The 19755-nt window shown below is 48.8% G+C and overlaps 1 protein-coding gene across 1 annotated transcript in view; it reads right to left on the reverse strand.

Moving 5' to 3' along the window:
* The window catches only part of gabrb3 (gamma-aminobutyric acid type A receptor subunit beta3), a 55354-nt gene that overhangs the window by 10292 nt on the left and 25307 nt on the right, over positions 1-19755 (reverse strand). Inside the window, exons 6-7 of the mRNA XM_045697503.1 lie at positions 14295-14432; positions 8231-8383 (exon numbers count right to left, since the gene is read on the reverse strand). Coding sequence (XP_045553459.1) covers positions 8231-8383; positions 14295-14432 — 291 coding nt within the window. The remainder of the gene's footprint in view (positions 1-8230; positions 8384-14294; positions 14433-19755) is intronic.

Here is a 19755-nt window from a genome sequence, read left to right on the forward strand (position 1 = left end):
ATATACAGGGGGTACCGGTACAGAGTCAATGTGGAGGCTATATACAGGGGGTACCGGTACAGAGTCAATGTGGAGGCTATATACAGGGGGTACCGGTACAGAGTCAATGTGGAGGCTATATACAGGGGGTACCGGTACAGAGTCAATGTGGAGGCTATATACAGGGTGTTACGGTACAGAGTCAATGTGGAGGCTATATACAGGGGGTACCGGTACAGAGTCAATGTGGAGGCTATATACAGGGGGTACCGGTACAGAGTCAATGTGGAGGCTATATACAGGGGGTACCGGTACAGAGTCAATGTGGAGGCTATATACAGGGGGTACCGGTACAGAGTCAATGTGGAAGCTATATACAGGGGGTACCGGTACAGAGTCAATGTGGAGGCTATGTACAGGGGGTACTGGTACAGAGTCAATGTGGAGGCTATATACAGGGTGTTACGGTACAGAGTCAATGTGGAGGCTATATACAGGGGGTACCGGTACAGAGTCAATGTGCGGGGGCACCGATTACTCGAGGTAATTGGGGTAATATGTACATATATGTAGAGTTATTAAAGTGACTATGCATAGATAATAACAGAGAGTAACAACGGCGTAAAAGAGGGGGGGTGGCAATGCAGGAGTCTTATGGCTTGGGGGGTAGAAGCTGTTTAGAAGCCTCTTGAACCTAGACTTGGCCCTCCGGTACCGCTTGCCGTGCGGTAGCAGAGAGAAAACCTTGTGAAAGCCTAACACTGTATGTAATATCATATTTTATAACTTAGCTAGGCATGTTGGCAGCAGAATACGCTTTCAAATGATGTCCACCTCACCCGGATTGTGGTTTCTAATGGAACCAGATTGTGATTTCTAATGGAACCAGATTGTGATTTCTAATGGAACCGGATTGTGATTTCTAATGGAACCAGATTGTGATTTCTAATGGAACCGGATTGTGATTTCTAATGGAACCAAATTGTGATTTCTAATGGAACCAGATTGTGATTTCTAATGGAACCAGATTGTGATTTCTAATAGAACCAGATTGTGATTTCTAATGGAACCAGATTGTGATTTCTAATAGAACCAGATTGTGATTTCTAATGGAACCAGATTGTGATTTCTTCTTGACTTACTGTTCACCTAATACAGTCTCTAACCAATAGCGCAAAAAAGGTAAGCATTTCACTCTAAGGTTGTATTTGGCGCACGTGACAAATAAACTTTTATTTGATTTGTCCCCATATTGGTTGGTATTACTAATTAGTGTTCCCAGTACAGAGATGGTAGAGCTGAAACACCTGTAAGGGGGTGTACATTTCATCACTAACCAACTAACCTTCAGGTCATACAATACAGTGAAATGCAGACTGACCAGCCCTTAACCAACAGGTGTAGACCTCACAGTGAAATACAGACCAGCCCTTAACCAACAGGTGTAGACCTCACAGTGAAATGCAGACTGACCAGTCCTTAACCAACAGGTGTAGACCTCACAGTGAAATACAGACCAGCCCTTAACCAACAGGTGTAGACCTCACAGTGAAATACAGACCAGCCCTTAACCAACAGGTGTAGACCGCACAGTGAAATGCAGACTGACCAGTCCTTAACCAACAGGTGTAGACCTCACAGTGAAATACAGACCAGCCCTTAACCAACAGGTGTAGACCTCACAGTGAAATACAGACCAGCCCTTAACCAACAGGTGTAGACCTCACAGTGAAATGCTGACTGACCAGCGATACTAGTTAGAGTAGTGAGAGTAGTCCCTGTGGCTCAGTTGGTAGAGCATGGTGTTTGCAACGCCAGGGTTGTGGGTTCGATTCCCACGGGGGGCCAGTACAAAAAAAAATACATGAAATGAAACGAAATGTATGAAATGTATGAAATGTATGCATTCACTACTGTAAGTCGCTCTGGATAAGAGCGTCTGCTAAATGACTAAAATGTAAAAATGTAATGTAGTGATACTATCAAGAGCAGTGATACTATCCAGAGCAGTGACCAGAGCAGTGATACTATCCAGAGCAGTGATACTATCCAGAGCAGTGATACTATCCAGAGCAGTGACCAGAGCAGTGGTACTATCCAGAGCAGTGATACTATCCTGAGCAGTGATACTATCCAGAGTAGTGATACTATCCAGAGCAGTGACCAGAGCAGTGATACTATCCAGAGCAGTGTTACTATCCAGAGTAGTGATACTATCCTGAGCAGTGACCAGAGCAGCGATACTATCCAGAGCAGCGATACTATCCAGAGTAGTGATACTATCCAGAGCACAGATACTATCCAGAGTAGTGATACTATCCAGAGCACAGATACTATCCAGAGCAGTGATACTATCCAGAGCACAGATACTATCCAGAGCAGCGATACTATCCAGAGCACAGATACTATCCAGAGCAGCGATACTATCCTGAGCAGTGATACTATCCAGAGTAGTGATACTATCCAGAGCAGTGATACTATCCAGAGCAGTGATACTATCCAGAGCAGTGATACTACCCAGAGCAGTGATACTATCCAGAGCAGCTTGGGAGTTTCTTATTTTTTTACTAAGATAGCTCAGATGTGTGAGTGCCTTTTGAATTTTGCTCACATAACTTGAAAAAACATTCTCCTGGAGTCGGTAGAGCCGTTAACAGATATGTAAAAATGTGAAATCCCTTGACAATTACTCAAGTGTAATTTTCACATAGATGGACAAGTGTTTCCATGGTTTCAAGATCCTATCTATTTAGCTTCTAAGTTTTCTATCAAAATTCATAGTTGCAAGATCGTTCCCCTTTCAGGAAGGTGTCCACCAAGTACATCAACTGTACCATCCGCCCATTTAAATCAATTAATTTCTTTCCAACTCTCTTCTTTCCACTCCTCTCCTCTTTTGACCTCACCCTATCCCAATCCCCTCCAAACTCACAAGGCAGGCAATACTCTTGACCTCATCTTTACTAGAGGCTGTTCTCCTACTAATCTCACTGCAACCCGCCTCCAGGTCTGTGATGACTGCTTTGTTTCCTTTCTGTGTCCCTTTCCTACCAATATGGTCTCTCTCTCTCTCGCTCTCTCTCTCTCTCTCTCTCTCTCTCTCTCTCTCTCTCTCTCACTACTCTCTCCTCTTCTATCCTATCATCTCTCCCTTCTGCTAATTCCTTCTCCCTCTTGTCTCCTGATTCTGCCTCTTCGACCCTACTCCCCTCCCTTTCCGCACCCCATGACTCACACTGTCCCCTTCCCTCCTGGCCAGGTCAGCCCCTCCCCTCTTGCTCCAAGTGACTCATTGCGAGCTTACAGAACAGGGCTGTGGGCAGCTGAGTGAAAATATAGGAAAACTAAAATTCCAGAGGACCTAACCACTCCCTCCTCTCTACCTTCTCTTCCTCTATCTGCTGCTAAAGCCACTTTCTATCACTCTAAATGTCAAACTTCTGCCTCTAACCCTAGGAAACTCTTTTCCTCCATCCTTAATCCTCCACCACCCCAACTCCCTCTCAGTGGACGACTTTGTGTAACCACCTTATCAACCGCTCCTCATCCACTCAGCCTATCGAGTCCACTGATCTCATCCACTCAGCCTATCGAGTCCACTGGTCTCATCCACTCAGCCTATCGAGTCCACTGGACATCCACTCAGCCTATCGAGTCCACTGGTCTCATCCACTCAGCCTATCGAGTCCACTGGTCTCATCCACTCAGCCTATCGAGTCCACTGGTCTCATCCACTCAGCCTATCGAGTCCACTGGTCTCATCCACTCAGCCTATCGAGTCCACTGGTCTCATCCACTCAGCCTATCGAGTCCACTGGACTCATCCACTCAGCCTATCGAGTCCACTGGTCTCATCCACTCAGCCTATCGAGTCCACTGGTCTCATCCACTCAGCCTATCGAGTCCACTGGTCTCATCCACTCAGCCTAATGAGTCCACTGGTCTCATCCACTCAGCCTAATGAGTCCACTGGTCTCATCCACTCAGCCTATCGAGTCCACTGGTCTCATCCACTCAGCCTATCGAGTCCACTGGTCTCATCCACTCAGCCTATCGAGTCCACTGGTCTCATCCACACAGAACTACTCCTGGACCTCTTTCCCCTCTCTCTCTCCAGAACTACCCTACGCCTTGACCTCTTTCTCCCCTCTCTCTCCAGAACTACCCTACGCCTTGACCTCTTTTTCCCCTCTCTCTCTCCAGAACTACCCTACGCCTTGACCTCTTTCTCCCCTCTCTCTCTCCAAAACTACCCTACGCCTTGACCTCTTTCCCCTCTCTCTCTCCAAAACTACCCTACGCCTTGACCTCTTTCCCCTCTCTCTCTCCAGAACTACCCTACGCCTTGACCTCTTTCTCCCCTCTCTCTCTCCAGAACTACCCTACGCCTTGACCTCTTTCTCCCCTCTCTCTCTCCAGAACTACCCTACGCCTTGACCTCTTTCTCCCCTCTCTCTCCAGAACTACCCTACGCCTTGACCTCTTTCTCTCCTCTCTCTCTCCAGAACTACCCTACGCCTTGACCTCTTTCTCCCCTCTCTCTCTCCAGAACTACCCTACGCCTTGACCTCTTTCTCTCCTCTCTCTCTCCAGAACTACCCTACGCCTTGACCTCTTTCTCCCCTCTCTCTCCAGAACTACCCTACGCCTTGACCTCTTTCTCCCCTCTCTCTCCAGATGACATCCTGCTACTAGTGAGGTCTGACCACCCTACAACCTTCCCGCTCGTCCCCATCCCCTCCTCCCTTCTCCAGACCATCTCTGGAGACCTTCTCCCATTGCTCACTTCCCTCATCAACTCGTCCCTGACCACTGGCTGTGTCCCCTCTGACTCTAAAATGGCGAGAGTTGCCCCCCCCCCTCGCTTTAAGAAATAAACACTCGACATCTGACGTCAAAAAACGACATATCGGTATCCTTTATTTTCTTTCCAAAACACTTGAGCGTTCTGTCTCTGATCAACTCTCTCTCCATCTCTCTCAGAACCATCTTCTGGACCCTAACTAATCAGGCTCCAAATCATATCAAATTGTATTTGTCACATACGCCGAATACAACAGGTGTAGACCTTACAGTGAAATGCATACTTACAAGACCTTAACCAACAATGCGGTACAGAGTAAATGTGCGGGAGCACCGATTAGTTGAGGTAATTGAGGTAATATGTACATGTGGGTAAAGTTATTAAAGTGGCTTACGCATAGCTAATAACAGAGAGTAGGAGCAGTGTAAAAGGGGGGGGGGCAATGCAGTAGTCTTATGGCTTGTGGGTAGAAGCTGTTTAGAAGCCTCTTGGACCTAGACTTGGCGCTCCGGTACCGCTTGCCGTGCGGTAGCAGAGAGAACAGCCTATGACTGGGGTGGCTGTAGTTTTTGAAAATCTTTAGGGCCTTCCCCTGACACCACCTGGTATAGAGGTCCTGGATGGCAGGAAGCTTGGCCCCAGTGATGCACTGGGCCGTACACACTACCCTGTGTACTGATGGCACTCTGTAGTGCCTTGCGGTCGGAGGCCGAGCAGTTGCCGTACCAGGCGGTGATGCAACCAGTCAGGATGCTCTCGATGGTGCACCTGTAGAACCTTTTGAGGATCTGAGGACCCATGCCAAAACTTTTCAGTCTCTTGAGGGGGAATAGGTTTTGTCGTGCCCTCTTCACGACTGTCTTGGTGTGCTTGGTCCACGATAGTTTGTTGTTGATGTGGACACCAAGGAACTTGAAGCTCTCAACCTGCTCCACTACAGCCCTGTCGATGAGAATGGGGGCGTGCTCGGTCCTCCTTTTCCTGTAGTCCACAATCATCTCCTTAGTCTTGATCACGTTGAGGGAGAGGTTGTTGTCCTGGCAACACACGGCCAGTTCTCTGACCTCCTCCTCAAGATGGGTCACTCAACTGAAACTGCTCGTCTGTGTCATGGAGGCTCTCCGCACTGCCAAAGCTGACTCTCTTTCCTCTGTTCTCATCCTCCTAGACCCAGCCGCTGCCTTCGACCCCGTGAACCATCAGATCCTCCTCTCCACCTTCTCAGGGCTGGGTGTCTCAGACTCTACACACTATTGGATTGCATCCTACTTGGCAGGCCGCTCCTACCAGGTGACATGGAGAGGATCTGTATCTGAACCACGTAGTCTCACTACTGGTGTCCCCCAGGGCTCGGTTCTAGGCCCTCTCCTCTTCTCTCTATGTTACATCTGCTCCTGCCATGGCCTCTACTGCTCATCCTGTGTCTCCTTGACCTGCCGCCACTCCCTCAGTACTCTCTCTCTCTCTCTCTCTCTCTCTCTCTGTCTGTCTGTGTGATTGTGTGGCTGGAGTCAGAGCAGATCCCCACCAGCTGCAACCTGTTCCGTAATCAAGACCTCTACAAATACTCAGTCCTGCCACTTCCACCCTGCCAGATCGTAATCTCTGCTCAGTCAGTCTACGTTTCTAGCCGTTTATTACTATTTAGATCCTGTTGTGCCTGTTTTCCTTGCCTGACACGATTTTCCTCTCCGCTACAGTTCCGCCCCCTCTGACTCTGGTCCCCGTCTCCAGTCCCATGCCTCTTCATCCTGCTACTCTGCCCTGGATTCCCCACTCTACCGCTCCCCTGGATTCCCCACTCTACCCCACTCTACCGCTCCCTTGGATTCCCCACTCTACCGCTCCCTTGGATTCCCCACTCTACTGCTCCCTTGGATTCCCCACTCTACTTCTCCCTGGATTCCCCACTCTACTTCTCCCCTGGATTCCCCACTCTACCGCTCCCCTGGATTCCCCACTCTACCCCACTCTACCGCTCCCTTGGATTCCCCACTCTACCGCTCCCTTAGATTCCCCACTCTACTGCTCCCTTGGATTCCCCACTCTACTTCTCCCCTGGATTCCCCACTCTACTTCTCCCCTGGATTCCCCACTCTACTGCTCCCCGGGATTCCCCACTCTACTGCTCCCTTGGATTCCCCACTCTACTGCTCCCCTGGATTCCCCACTCTATTGCTCCCCTGGATTCCCCACTCTACCGCTCCCCTGGATTCCCCACTCTACCGCTCCCCTGGATTCCCCACTCTACTGCTCCCCTTGGATTCCCCACTCTACCGCTCCCTTGGATTCCCCACTCTACTGCTCCCCTGGATTCCCCACTCTACTGCTCCCCTGGATTCCCCACTCTACTGCTCCCTTGGATTCCCCACTCTCCTGCTCCCCTGGATTCCCCTTTCGGACCTGCTTTCCCCTGTCCCAAACCCTCTCACTCCAGCCTCAGCCTCCGCACCTGCTTCCCCCCCCCGAGCTTCCCCTGGTTTACACCCCATCTTCCCCCCTGTGTTTCAATAAATACCTTGGTTACTACATCCCAGTCTCCTCGTCTGAGTCTGCTCTTGGGTTTCCCTGTTCCACTCTGCGTAACACTCTATAGACCAAGTCACTGGTCATATCCTCACATGGTCTCTCCTATCACTGCTATGAGGATGGACCTCTCTTCTTCTCTCTATAGACCAAGTCACTCAGCTCTGTCATATCCTCACATGGTCTCTCCTATATTTGCTATACAGATGACACTCAACTACTTTTCTCCTTCCTCCCCTCTGACTCCCAGGTGGTCCACCACGTCAAGGTCAATATCGACAAGACAGAGCTGCTCTTCCTCCCCCGGGGAAGGCCTGCCCGTTCAAAGACCTTTCCATCACAGTTGACAAGTCCACAGTGTTGTCCTCCCAGAGTGCAAAGAACCTGGCATGACCCTGGACAACACCCTGTCGTTCTCTACAAACATCAAAGCAGTGACTCACACCTGCAGGTTCATGCTCTACTCGCTGTTGTCTGGGCTCCCAGCTTGTGCCATTAAACCCCTGCAATTTATCCAAAACGCTGCAACCCACTTGGTTTTCAACCTTCCTAAGTTCTCCCATGTCACCCCACTCCTCCAGACACTCCACTGGCTTCCAGTCAAAACTCACATCCACTACCAGACCATGGTGCTTACCTACGGAGCAGAAAGAGGAAATGTCCCTCCCTACCTTTAGGCTATGATCAAACTCTATACCCCATCCCGAGCTCTCCGTTCTGGTGGAACCAGGTTCCCCCTGAAGGTAGGACAGCAGAGTCCCTGGCCATGTACCCAAAACACCTGAAACCTCTTCAAAGAGTATCTTAAATAACACGACAGCAAAATCCCCCCTCGCACTCTGTGTCCCACTGCACGTGGTCTCTCTCTCTCTCTCTCTCTCCCCCCCCCCCCAGATCAGAGGTCAGTTTTAAAGGCAGTACCTAAAGCCACTCTGGCAGCGGAGGCGTCGTAGTTGATCCAGAAGGAGACCCAGGACAGGATGGTGATCAGGATAGAGGGCATGTACGTCTGCAGGATGAAGTAGCCGATGTTCCTCTTTAGCTTGAAGCTCAGAGACAGACGTGGGTAGGCACCTGTAAGGGGAAAACAATACTGCGTCTTATTTCAAGACAGACATAGAGAATGGACTGGACTGGACTGGACTAGACTAGACTAGACTAGACTAGACTGGACTGGACTAGACTAGACTAGACTAGACTGGACTGGACTAGACTAGACTGGACTGGACTGGACTGGACTAGACTAGACTAGACTAGACTAGACTAGACTAGACTGGACTGGACTGGACTGGACTGGACTAGACTGGACTGGACTGGACTGGACTGGACTAGACTGGACTGGACTAGAGACAGTCTTGGGTAGGCACCTGTCTATAGGAACGCAACAAAGTTAAAGTGGGAGAAGATGGGAAAAAAAGTGACAGTACCGCTGCTTAGCTCAAACGGCACAAACACAGTGATGGGCCCATCTTACGTCGTGGCTTGTTTCACGTTCCCATAGCAACGGCAGCATAGGTGTCGTAAACCATGGTAACAACCAAAGCCTGGACCAAACTCCAAATGATTTGTTCGCAACTTGTAATTTCTCAGTATAATAATAAACGTTTATGCTTTATGCTTACAGTTTTTCCTCAATCGCGTACAATCATTTTCTGGAACAATCGATTTTTAAAACAGAGTAAGAACTCTCCGGCCTTTTGCTAAACAGTCGATGCATTTTCAAAATGTAGTTGCCTTCTCAAAACATAAATATGTTAATCAAAACTATATTATACCGTCAAAATTGCAAAAACTTTCATCAAATACTCAGAGTAGACAGTAGCCTATAGCTTCAGTAATAGAGTAGACAGTAGGCTATAGCTTCAGTAATAGAATAGACAGTAGGCTATAGCTTCAGTAATACTCAGAATAGACAGTAGCCTATAGCTTCAGTAATAGAATAGACAGTAGGCTATAGCTTCAGTAATAGAGTAGACAGCAGGCTATAGCTTCAGTAATACTGAGAATAGACAGTAGGCTATAGCTTCAGTAATATAATAGACAGTAGCCTATAGCTTCAGTAATAGAGTAGACAGTAGGCTATAGCTTCAGTAATAGAATAGACAGTAGGCTATAGCTTCAGTAATACTCAGAATAGACAGTAGGATATAGCTTCAGTAATATAATAGACAGTAGGCTATAGCTTCAGTAATAGAATAGACAGCAGGCTACAGCTTCAGTAATACTCAGAATAGACAGTAGGCTATAGCTTCAGTAATAGAGTAGGCAGTAGGCTACAGCTTCAGTAATACTCAGAATAGACAGTAGGCTATAGCTTCAGTAATAGAATAGACAGTAGGCTATAGCTTCAGTAATAGAGTAGACAGCAGGCTATAGCTTCAGTAATAGAGTAGACAGTAGGCTATAGCTTCAGTAATAGAATAGACAGTAGGCTATAGCTTCAGTAATAGAGTAGGCAGTAGGCTATAGCTTCAGTAATAGAATAGACAGTAGACTAGGTAGACTAGAGGTGTGCTAGCCAGCCGCGACGCGGCGCCAGACTTACTCAACACACCTAGTCATCATTAACCCACTGCCAGATAGCCATCCGTTACCGACTAGCAGCGCTGTAGTTACTAATACTTCACAACGGAACGATTTGACTAGTGCAGTGTTACCTAGCTAGCTACCTAGTTGTCTTTGTCATAGCTTGATAATTGTTAATTGATAATTGTTAGCTAGCCAGCCATCGAGGTTAGCTAGCCAGCTATTTCCGTCCCCCGCGACGCCATTTTTCCTAACCTAGCCAACTATTACCGACGAGCAGCATTGTTGAAACTAAATACACTACAAGGAACGTCTTGATTAGTGTTATGTTAGCTAGCTAGCTACAAAGTTGCTTTGTATCATGACAAGGTGTAGTACTGAAACTACCGAGGTTACCTAGCCAGCTACACGTTCAAAGTCAACAACGCAGCCACTGCTAGCTAGCCTACTCCACCAGCCAGCAGTACTGTATCATTTTAGTCAATAACATTTTTGCAACGTAAGCTTAACTTCCTGAACATTCGAGACGTGTAGTCCACTTGTCACTCCAATCTCATTTGCATTAGCGTAGCCTCTTCTGTAGCTTGTCTACTATGTGTCTGCCTATCCCTGTTCTCTCTCCTCTGCACAGGCCATACAAACGCTCCACACCGCGTGGCCGCTGCCACTCTAACCTGGTGGTCCCAGCGCGCACGACCCACGTGGAGTTCCAGGTCTCCGGCAGCCTCTGGAACTGCCGGTCTGCGGCCAACAAGGCTGAGTTCATCTCAGCCTATGCTACCCTCCAGTCCCTAGACTTCCTGGCGCTGACGGAAACATGGATCACCACAGATAACACTGCTACTCCTACTGCGCTCTCCTCGTCTGACTACGTGTTCTCGCATACCCCTAGAGCATCGAGCCAGCGGGGTGGTGGCACTGGAATCCTCATCTCTCCCAAGTGGACATTCTCTCTTTCTCCCCTGACCCATCTGTCTATCTCCTCATTTGAATTCCATGCTGTCACAGTTACCAGCCCTTTCAAGCTTAACATCCTTATCATTTATCGCCCTCCAGGTTCCCTTGGAGAGTACATCAATGAGCTTGACGCCTTGATAAGTTCCTTTCCTGAGGATGGCTCACCTCTCACAGTTCTGGGTGACTTTAACCTCCCCACGTCTACCTTCGACTCATTCCTCTCTGCCTCCTTCTTTCCACTCCTCTCCTCTTTCGACCTCACCCTCTCACCTTCCCCCCCTACTCACAAGGCAGGCAATACGCTTGACCTCATCTTTACTAGATGCTGTTCTTCCACTAATCTCATTGCAACTCCCCTCCAAGTCTCCGACCACTACCTTGTATCCTTTTCCCTCTCGCTCTCATCCAACACTTCTCACTCTCCCCCTACTCGGATGGTATTGCGCCGTCCCAACCTTCGCTCTCTCTCTCCCGCTACTCTCTCCTCTTCCATCCTATCATCTCTTCCCTCTGCTCAAACCTTCTCCAACCTATCTCCTGATTCTGCCTCCTCAACCCTCCTCTCCTCCCTCTCTGCATCCTTTGATTTCCTCTGTCCCCTATCCTCCAGGCCGGCTCGGTCCTCCCCTCCTGCTCCGTGGCTCGACGACTCACTGCGAGCTCACAGAACAGGGCTCCGGGCAGCCGAGCGGAAATGGAGGAAAACTCGCCTCCCCTGCGGACCTGGCATCCTTTCACTCCCTCCTCTCTACATTTTCCTCTTCTGTCTCTGCTGCTAAAGCCACTTTCTACCACTCTAAACTCCAAGCATCTGCCTCTAACCCTAGGAAGCTCTTTGCTACCTTCTCCTCCCTCCTGAATCCTCCTCCCCTCCCCCCCTCCTCCCTCTCTGCGGATGACTTCGTCAACCATTTTGAAAAGAAGGTTGACGACATCCGATCCTCGTTTGCTAAGTCAAACGACACTGCTGGTCCTGCTCACACTGCCCTACCCTGTGCTTTGACCTCTTTCTCCCCTCTCTCTCCAGATGAAATCTCGCGTCTTGTGACGGCCGGCCGCCCAACAACCTGCCCACTTGACCCTATCCCCTCCTCTCTTCTCCAGACCATTTCCGGAGACCTTCTCCCCTACCTCACCTCGCTCATCAACGCATCCTTGACCGCTGGCTATGTCCCTTCCGTCTTCAAGAGAGCGAGAGTTGCACCCCTTCTGAAAAAACCTACACTCGATCCCTCCGATGTCAACAACTACAGGCCAGTATCCCTTCTTTCCTTTCTCTCCAAAACTCTTGAACGCGCCGTGCTTGGCCAGCTCTCTTGCTATCTCTCTCAGAATGACCTTCTTGATCCTAATCAGTCAGGTTTCAAGACTGGGCATTCAACTGAGACTGCTCTTCTCTGTGTCACGGAGGCTCTCCGCACTGCTAAAGCTAACTCTCTCTCCTCTGCTCTCATCCTTCTAGACCTATCTGCTGCCTTTGATACCGTGAACCATCAGATCCTCCTCTCCACCCTCTCCGAGCTGGGCATCTCCGGCACCGCGCACGCTTGGATTGCGTCCTACCTGACAGGTCGCTCCTACCAGGTGGCGTGGCGAGAATCTGTCTCCGCACCACGTGCTCTCACCACTGGTGTCCCCCAGGGCTCTGTTCTTGGCCCACTCCTATTCTCGCTATACACCAAGTCACTTGGCTCTGTCATATCCTCACATGGTCTCTCATATCATTGCTATGCAGATGACACACAATTAATCTTCTCCTTTCCCCCTTCTGACAACCAGGTGGCGAATCGCATCTCTGCATGTCTGGCAGACATATCAGTGTGGATGACGGATCACCACCTCAAGCTGAACCTCGGCAAGACGGAGCTGCTCTTCCTCCCGGGGAAGGACTGCCCGTTCCATGATCTCGCCATCACGGTTGACAACTCCCTTGTGTCCTCCTCCCAGAGTGCTAAGAGCCTTGGCGTGACCCTGGACAACACCCTGTCGTTCTCCACCAACATCAAGGCGGTGACCCGATCCTGTAGGTTCATGCTCTACAACATTCGCAGAGTACGACCCTGCCTCACACAGGAAGCGGCGCAGGTCCTAATCCAGGCACTTGTCATCTCCCGTCTGGATTACTGCAACTCGCTGTTGGCTGGGCTCCCTGCCTGTGCCATTAAACCCCTACAACTCATCCAGAACGCCGCAGCCCGTCTGGTGTTCAACCTTCCCAAGTTCTCTCACGTCACCCCGCTCCTCCGCTCTCTCCACTGGCTTCCAGTCGAAGCTCGCATCCGCTACAAGACCATGGTGCTTGCCTACGGAGCTGTGAGGGGAACGGCACCTCCGTACCTTCAGGCTCTGATCAGGCCCTACACCCAAACAAGGGCACTCCGTTCATCCACCTCTGGCCTGCTCGCCTCCCTACCTCTGAGGAAGCACAGTTCCCGCTCAGCCCAGTCAAAACTGTTCGCTGCTCTGGCACCCCAATGGTGGAACAAGCTCCCTCACGACGCCAGGACAGCGGAGTCAATCACCACCTTCCGGAGACACCTGAAACCCCACCTCTTCAAGGAATACCTGGGATAGGATAAAGTAATCCTTCTAACCCCCCCCTTAAAAGATTTAGATGCACTATTGTAAAGTGGTTGTTCCACTGGATATTATAGGTGAATGCACCAATTTGTAAGTCGCTCTGGATAAGAGCGTCTGCTAAATGACTAAAATGTAAATGTAAATGTACTATAGCTTCAGTAATAGAGTAGACAGTAGACTATAGCTTCAGTAATAGAATAGACAGCAGGCTATAGCTTCAGTAATAGAGTAGACAGTAGACTATAGCTTCAGTAATAGAGTAGACAGTAGACTTTAGCTTCAGTAATAGAATAGACAGTAGGCTATAGCTTCAGTAATAGAATAGACAGTAGGCTATAGCTTCAGTAATACTCAGAATAGACAGTAGGCTATAGCTTCAGTAATAGAATAGACAGCAGGCTATAGCTTCAGTAATAGAATAGACAGTAGGCTATAGCTTCAGTAATACTCAGAATAGACAGTAGGCTATAGCTTCAGTAATAGAATAGACAGTAGGCTATAGCTTCAGTAATACTCAGAATAGACAGTAGGCTATAGCTTCAGTAATAGAATAGACAGCAGGCTATAGCTTCAGTAATAGAATAGACAGCAGGCTATAGCTTCAGTAATACTCAGAATAGACAGTAGGCTATTGTTTGTCTAACAAACAACAGAAACATTTATCAAAGGGTGTTGGTCTGGTTTCTCTAACAAACAACATATGAATCACAAAAGACTGCGCCAATTCCTTTGACAATGATACCAAACATGGGGGCTGTATAATATGATCATGATAAGTGTTACAGTAACTTTCACAAAACTCCCAGGTTTCCCAGAAATCCTAGTTGGAGGAATGTAGATTCCCTCCTGATTCGGGGAATCGTCAAACCTACATTTGTGGAAAAGCAACCCTAATCATGGCACATCATGGCTGTTACTGTACCTGTGGAAAAGACCACATTTCTGGAAACCAGTTTGTAGTCCATGATGGAGAACTGCGGTAGCTCGATGCGGGTCACTCCTGTCACAGCATTCTCCCCTCCTTTCCAGTAGAACTCTATGTCATCTGTGGTATAGCCATCTGTAACACAGAAACACACAGGCACGTAACGCAGAAACACACAGGCATGAAACACAGAAACACACAGCCATCCGTAACACAGAAACACACAGGCATGAAACACAGAAACACACAGGCACGTAACGCAGAAACACACAGGCACGTAACGTAGAAACACACAGGCACGTAACGCAGAAACACACAGGCACGTAACGCAGAAACACACAGGCACGCGCATGCGCAGTACTTCGTTCATTATTCAACATAATTGAATGTGAGTCTGACGAGAAATAATGTATTGTAGTTTTATCCCCGCTATCGAATGCAGTGAACTACTAAATAAAGTAAAATATAGGTTACGTAACCCAAGCCAACACACAAAAGCGCTAGCTTCGTCATTCATTAAGATGAATTAATCTGTAAACTATGTCATTAGCATTCAGGCTAAGTGACATTTGTGGCTCGTGATGACAGAGTATGATGAAGTCCTGTGAATCACAGAGAGAGCAGAGGCTCATGGGTAATAGATAGTTACATGAGGATGATGTCTAGCTGACAACGTGTTTGTGTCCCCAATGGCACCCTATTCCAGGTCAAAAGTAGTGCACTATATAGGGGAATAGGGTTCTGGTCTAAAGTAGTGCACTATATAGGGAATAGGGCTCTGGTCTATAGTAGTGCACTATATAGGGAATAGGGCTCTGGTCTAAAGTAGTGCACTATATAGGGAATAGGGCTCTGGTCTAAAGTAGTGCACTATATAGGGAATAGGGCTCTGGTCTAAAGTAGTGCACTATATAGGGAATAGGGCTCTGGTCTATAGTAGTGCACTATATATGGGAATAGGGCTCTGGTCTAAAGTAGTGCACTATATAGGGAATAGGGCTCTGGTCTATAGTAGTGCACTATATAGGGAATAGGGCTCTGGTCTAAAGTTGTGCACTATATAGGGAATAGGGCTCTGGTCTAAAGTAGTGCACTATATAGGGAATAGGGCTCTGGTCTAAAGTAGTGCACTATATAGGGAATAGGGCTCTGGTCTATAGTAGTGCACTATATAGGGAATAGAGCTCTGGTCTAAAGTAGTGCACTACATAGGAAATAGGGTGCCATTTTAGGCACAGCCTGACAGTGTTTCCAGTCTCATTGGTAGGCAGACCAACAGAAACGCTGTTTATGGCTGTTCATTAGTTACCTTCAGCAGTTTTAATGGGAGACGTGTACTGATGAATTAGGAGACATCATGGATCAGAGTGGAGTTAGGAGACATCATGGATCAGAGTGGAGTTAGGAGACATCACGGATCAGAGTGGAGTTAGGAGACATCACGGATCAGAGTGGAGTTAGGAGACATCACGGATCAGAGTGGAGTTAGTTAGGAGACATCATGGATCAGAGTGGAGTTAGGAGACATCATGGATCAGAGTGGAGTTAGTTAGGAGACATCATGGATCAGAGTGGAGTTAGTTAGGAGACATCATGGATCAGAGTGGAGTTAGTTAGGAGACATCATGGATTAGAGTGGAGTTAGTTAGGAGACATCATGGATCAGAGTGGAGTTAGTTAGGAGACATCATGGATCAGAGTGGAGTTAGGAGACATCATGGATCAGAGTGGAGTTAGGAGACATCATGGATCAGAGTGGAGTTAGGAGACATCATGGATCAGAGTGGAGTTAGGAGACATCATGGATCAGAGTGGAGTTAGGAGACATCATGGATCAGAGTGGAGTTAGTTAGGAGACATCATGGATCAGAGTGGAGTTAGGAGACATCATGGATCAGAGTGGAGTTAGTTAGGAGACATCATGGATCAGAGTGGAGTTAGGAGACATCATGGATCAGAGTGGAGTTAGTTAGGAGACATCATGGATCAGAGTGGTTAGTTAGGAGACATCATGGATCAGAGTGGAGTTAGTTAGGAGACATCATGGATCAGAGTGGAGTTAGGAGACATCATGGATCAGAGTGGAGTTAGTTAGGAGACATCATGGATCAGAGAACAGAGTGGAGTTAGGAGACATCATGGATCAGAGTGGAGTTAGTTAGGAGACATCATGGATCAGAGTGGAGTTAGGAGACATCATGGATCAGAGTGGAGTTAGGAGACATCATGGATCAGAGTGGAGTTAGGAGACATCATGGATCAGATATCAGAGTCCACTCCCTCTCTCTCGATCTCTCTCTTGATCTGTCTTTGCCAAACTTCTTATATGATGGTTCCCTCTTTAGAGGAATCTCTATCACCACCTGGTATGGCAACTGCACCGCCCGCAACCTCAGGGCTCTCCAGAGGGTGGTGCGGTCTGCCCAACGCATCACAGGGGGCAAACTACCTGCCCTTCAGGACACCTACAGCACTGGATGTCACAGGAAGGACAAAAAGATCATCAAGGACCTCAGCCACCGAGAAAAGGCCTGTTCATCCCGCTATCATCCAGAAGGCGAGGTCAGTACAGGTGCATCAAAGCTGGGACCGAGAGACTGGAAAAACACCTTCTATTAAATAGCCATCAAATCAAATTATATTTGTCACATGCGCCGAATACAACAAGCGTAGACCTTACCGTGAAATGCTTACTTACACACCCTTAACCAACAGTGCAGTTCAAGAGTTAAGAAAATATTTACAAAATAAACTAAAGTGAAAAAAAATTATACAAAAATGAGTAACACAAGAAATGTACATCACAATAACAAGGCTATATACAGGTGGTATCGGTACCGAGTCAACGTGTGGGGATACAGGTTAGTCCAGGTCATTTGTAAAGTGACTATGAATAGATAATAAACAGCGAGTAGTAACATAGAAATAGGCTATGTAGAACAAAAATACCTCTGACATGTTGAATGAGAAATAACGTTGACTCTATTAAGGGAATATCTATTTGCAACATTCAAGAATGCAAATTGGACAAAGGGGGGGGGCAATGTGTTAATAGTTTGGGTGGCCTTTAGCCTTTAGTTTGATGCTGATGTTGCCTGTACTCCATGGCTTCTGGTTGGGAAATGTACGTACAGTCACTGTGGGGACGACGTCGTCAATGCACTTATTGATGAAGCCGGTGACTGGCATGCCATTGGATGAATACCGGAACATATTCCAGTCTGTGCTAGAAAAACAGTCCTGTAGCGTAGCATCCGCGTCATCTGATCACTTCCATATTGAGCGAGTCACTACTTCCTGCTTTAGATTTTGCTTGTACGCAGAAATCAGGAGGATAGAATTATGGTCAGATTTGCCAAATAGAGGGCGAGGGAGAGCTTTGTATGCGTCTCTGTGTGTGGAGTAAAGGTGGTTGCACATGCTGGTAGAAATGAGGTAAAATGGATTTAAGTTTGCCTGCATTAAATTCCCCGGCCACTAGGAGTGATTCTGGATGAGCATTTTATTGTTTGCTTATTGCCTTATAGAGCTGGTTGGTGCGGTCTCAGTGCCAGCATCGGTTTGTGGCGGTAAATAGACGGCTAGGAATAATATAGATCAGAACTCTCTTGGTAGATAGTGTGGTCTACAGCTTATCATGAGGTACTCTACCTCAGGCGAGCAATACCTCGAGACTTCTTTAAAATTAGACATCGCGCACCAGCAGTTATTGACAAATAGACACACACACCCGCCCCTCGTCTTACCAGACGTAGCTGCTCTGTCCTGCCGACGCACCGATAAGCCAGCCAGCTCTATATCATCCGTCTCGTCGTTCAGCCACGTCTCGGTGAAACACAAGATATTACAATTTGTATTGTCCCGTTGGTAGGATAGTCTTAATCGTAGATCGTCCAGTTTGTTTTTCAATGATTGCACGTTGGCCAATAATACAGAGGGTAGCGGTGGTGGTTTACCTACTCGTTGGCAAATTCTTACAAGGCACCCCGCCCTCCTCCCCCTTTTTCACCGTCTTTTCCTCACGCTGATGACGGGGATTTGGGCCTTGTCTTGACAAAGCAGTATATCCTTCGCCTCGGACTCATTAAAGAAAATATCCAGTTCGAGGTGAATAATCGCTGTTCTGATGTCCAGAAGCTCTTTTAGGTCATAAGAGACGGAAGCATCAACATTATGTACAAAATAAGTTACAAACAATACGAAAAAACAAAATAGCACAGTTGGTTAGGAGTCCGTAAAACGGCAGCCATTCCCTCCGGCGCCGTCATACCGTCACCAGCCGGCCTCCACCCAGTAACCTGCCCTGAACTTAGTTACCGTCACCAGCCGGCCTCCACCCAGTAACCTGCCCTGAACTTAGTCACCAGCCGGCCTCCACCCAGTACCCTGCCCTGAACTTAGTCACCAGCCGGCCTCCACCCAGTACCCTGCCCTGAACTTAGTCACCAGCCGGCCTCCACCCAGTACCCTGCCCTGAACTTAGTCACCAGCCGGCCTCCACCCAGTACCCTGCCCTGAACTTAGTCACCGTCACCAGCCGGCCTCCACCCAGTACCCTGCCCTGATCTTAGTCACTGTTACTAGCCGGCCTCCACCCAGTACCCTGCCCTGAACTTAGTCACCAGCCGGCCTCCACCCAGTATCCTGCCCTGAACTTAGTCAACAGCCGGCCTCCACCCAGTACCCTGCCCTGAACTTAGTCACTAGCCGGCCTCCACCCAGTACCCCGCCCTGAACTTAGTCACCAGCCGGCCTCCACCCAGTACCCTGCCCTGAACTTAGTCACTAGCCGGCCTCCACCCAGTACCCCGCCCTGAACTTAGTCACTAGCCGGCCTCCACCCAGTAACCTGCCCTGAACTTAGTCACCAGCCGGCCTCCACCCAGTAACCTGCCCTGAACTTAGTCACCAGCCGGCCTCCACCCAGTACCCCGCCCTGAACTTAGTCACCAGCCGGCCTCCACCCAGTACCCTGCCCTGAACTTAGTCACCAGCCGGCCTCCACCCAGTACCCCGCCCTGAACTTAGTCACCAGCCGGCCTCCACCCAGTACCCTGCCCTGAACTTAGTCACCAGCCGGCCTCCACCCAGTACCCTGCCCTGAACTTAGTCACCAGCCGGCCTCCACCCAGTAACCTGCCCTGAACTTAGTCACCAGCCGGCCTCCACCCAGTAACCTGCCCTGAACTTAGTTACCGTCACCAGCCGGCCTCCACCCAGTACCCTGCACTGAACTTAGTCACCAGCCGGCCTCCACCCAGTAACCTGCCCTGAACTTAGTTACCGTCACTAGCCGGCCTCCACCCAGTACCCTGCCCTGAACTTAGTCACCAGCCGGCCTCCACCCAGTACCCTGCCCTGAACTTAGTCACCAGCCGGCCTCCACCCAGTACCCTGCCCTGAACTTAGTCACCAGCCGGCCTCCACCCAGTAACCTGCCCTGAACTTAGTCACCAGC

The sequence above is a fragment of the Salmo salar genome, chromosome ssa16, assembly GCF_905237065.1.
Source record: "Salmo salar chromosome ssa16, Ssal_v3.1, whole genome shotgun sequence".
Classification (NCBI taxonomy): domain Eukaryota; kingdom Metazoa; phylum Chordata; class Actinopteri; order Salmoniformes; family Salmonidae; genus Salmo; species Salmo salar.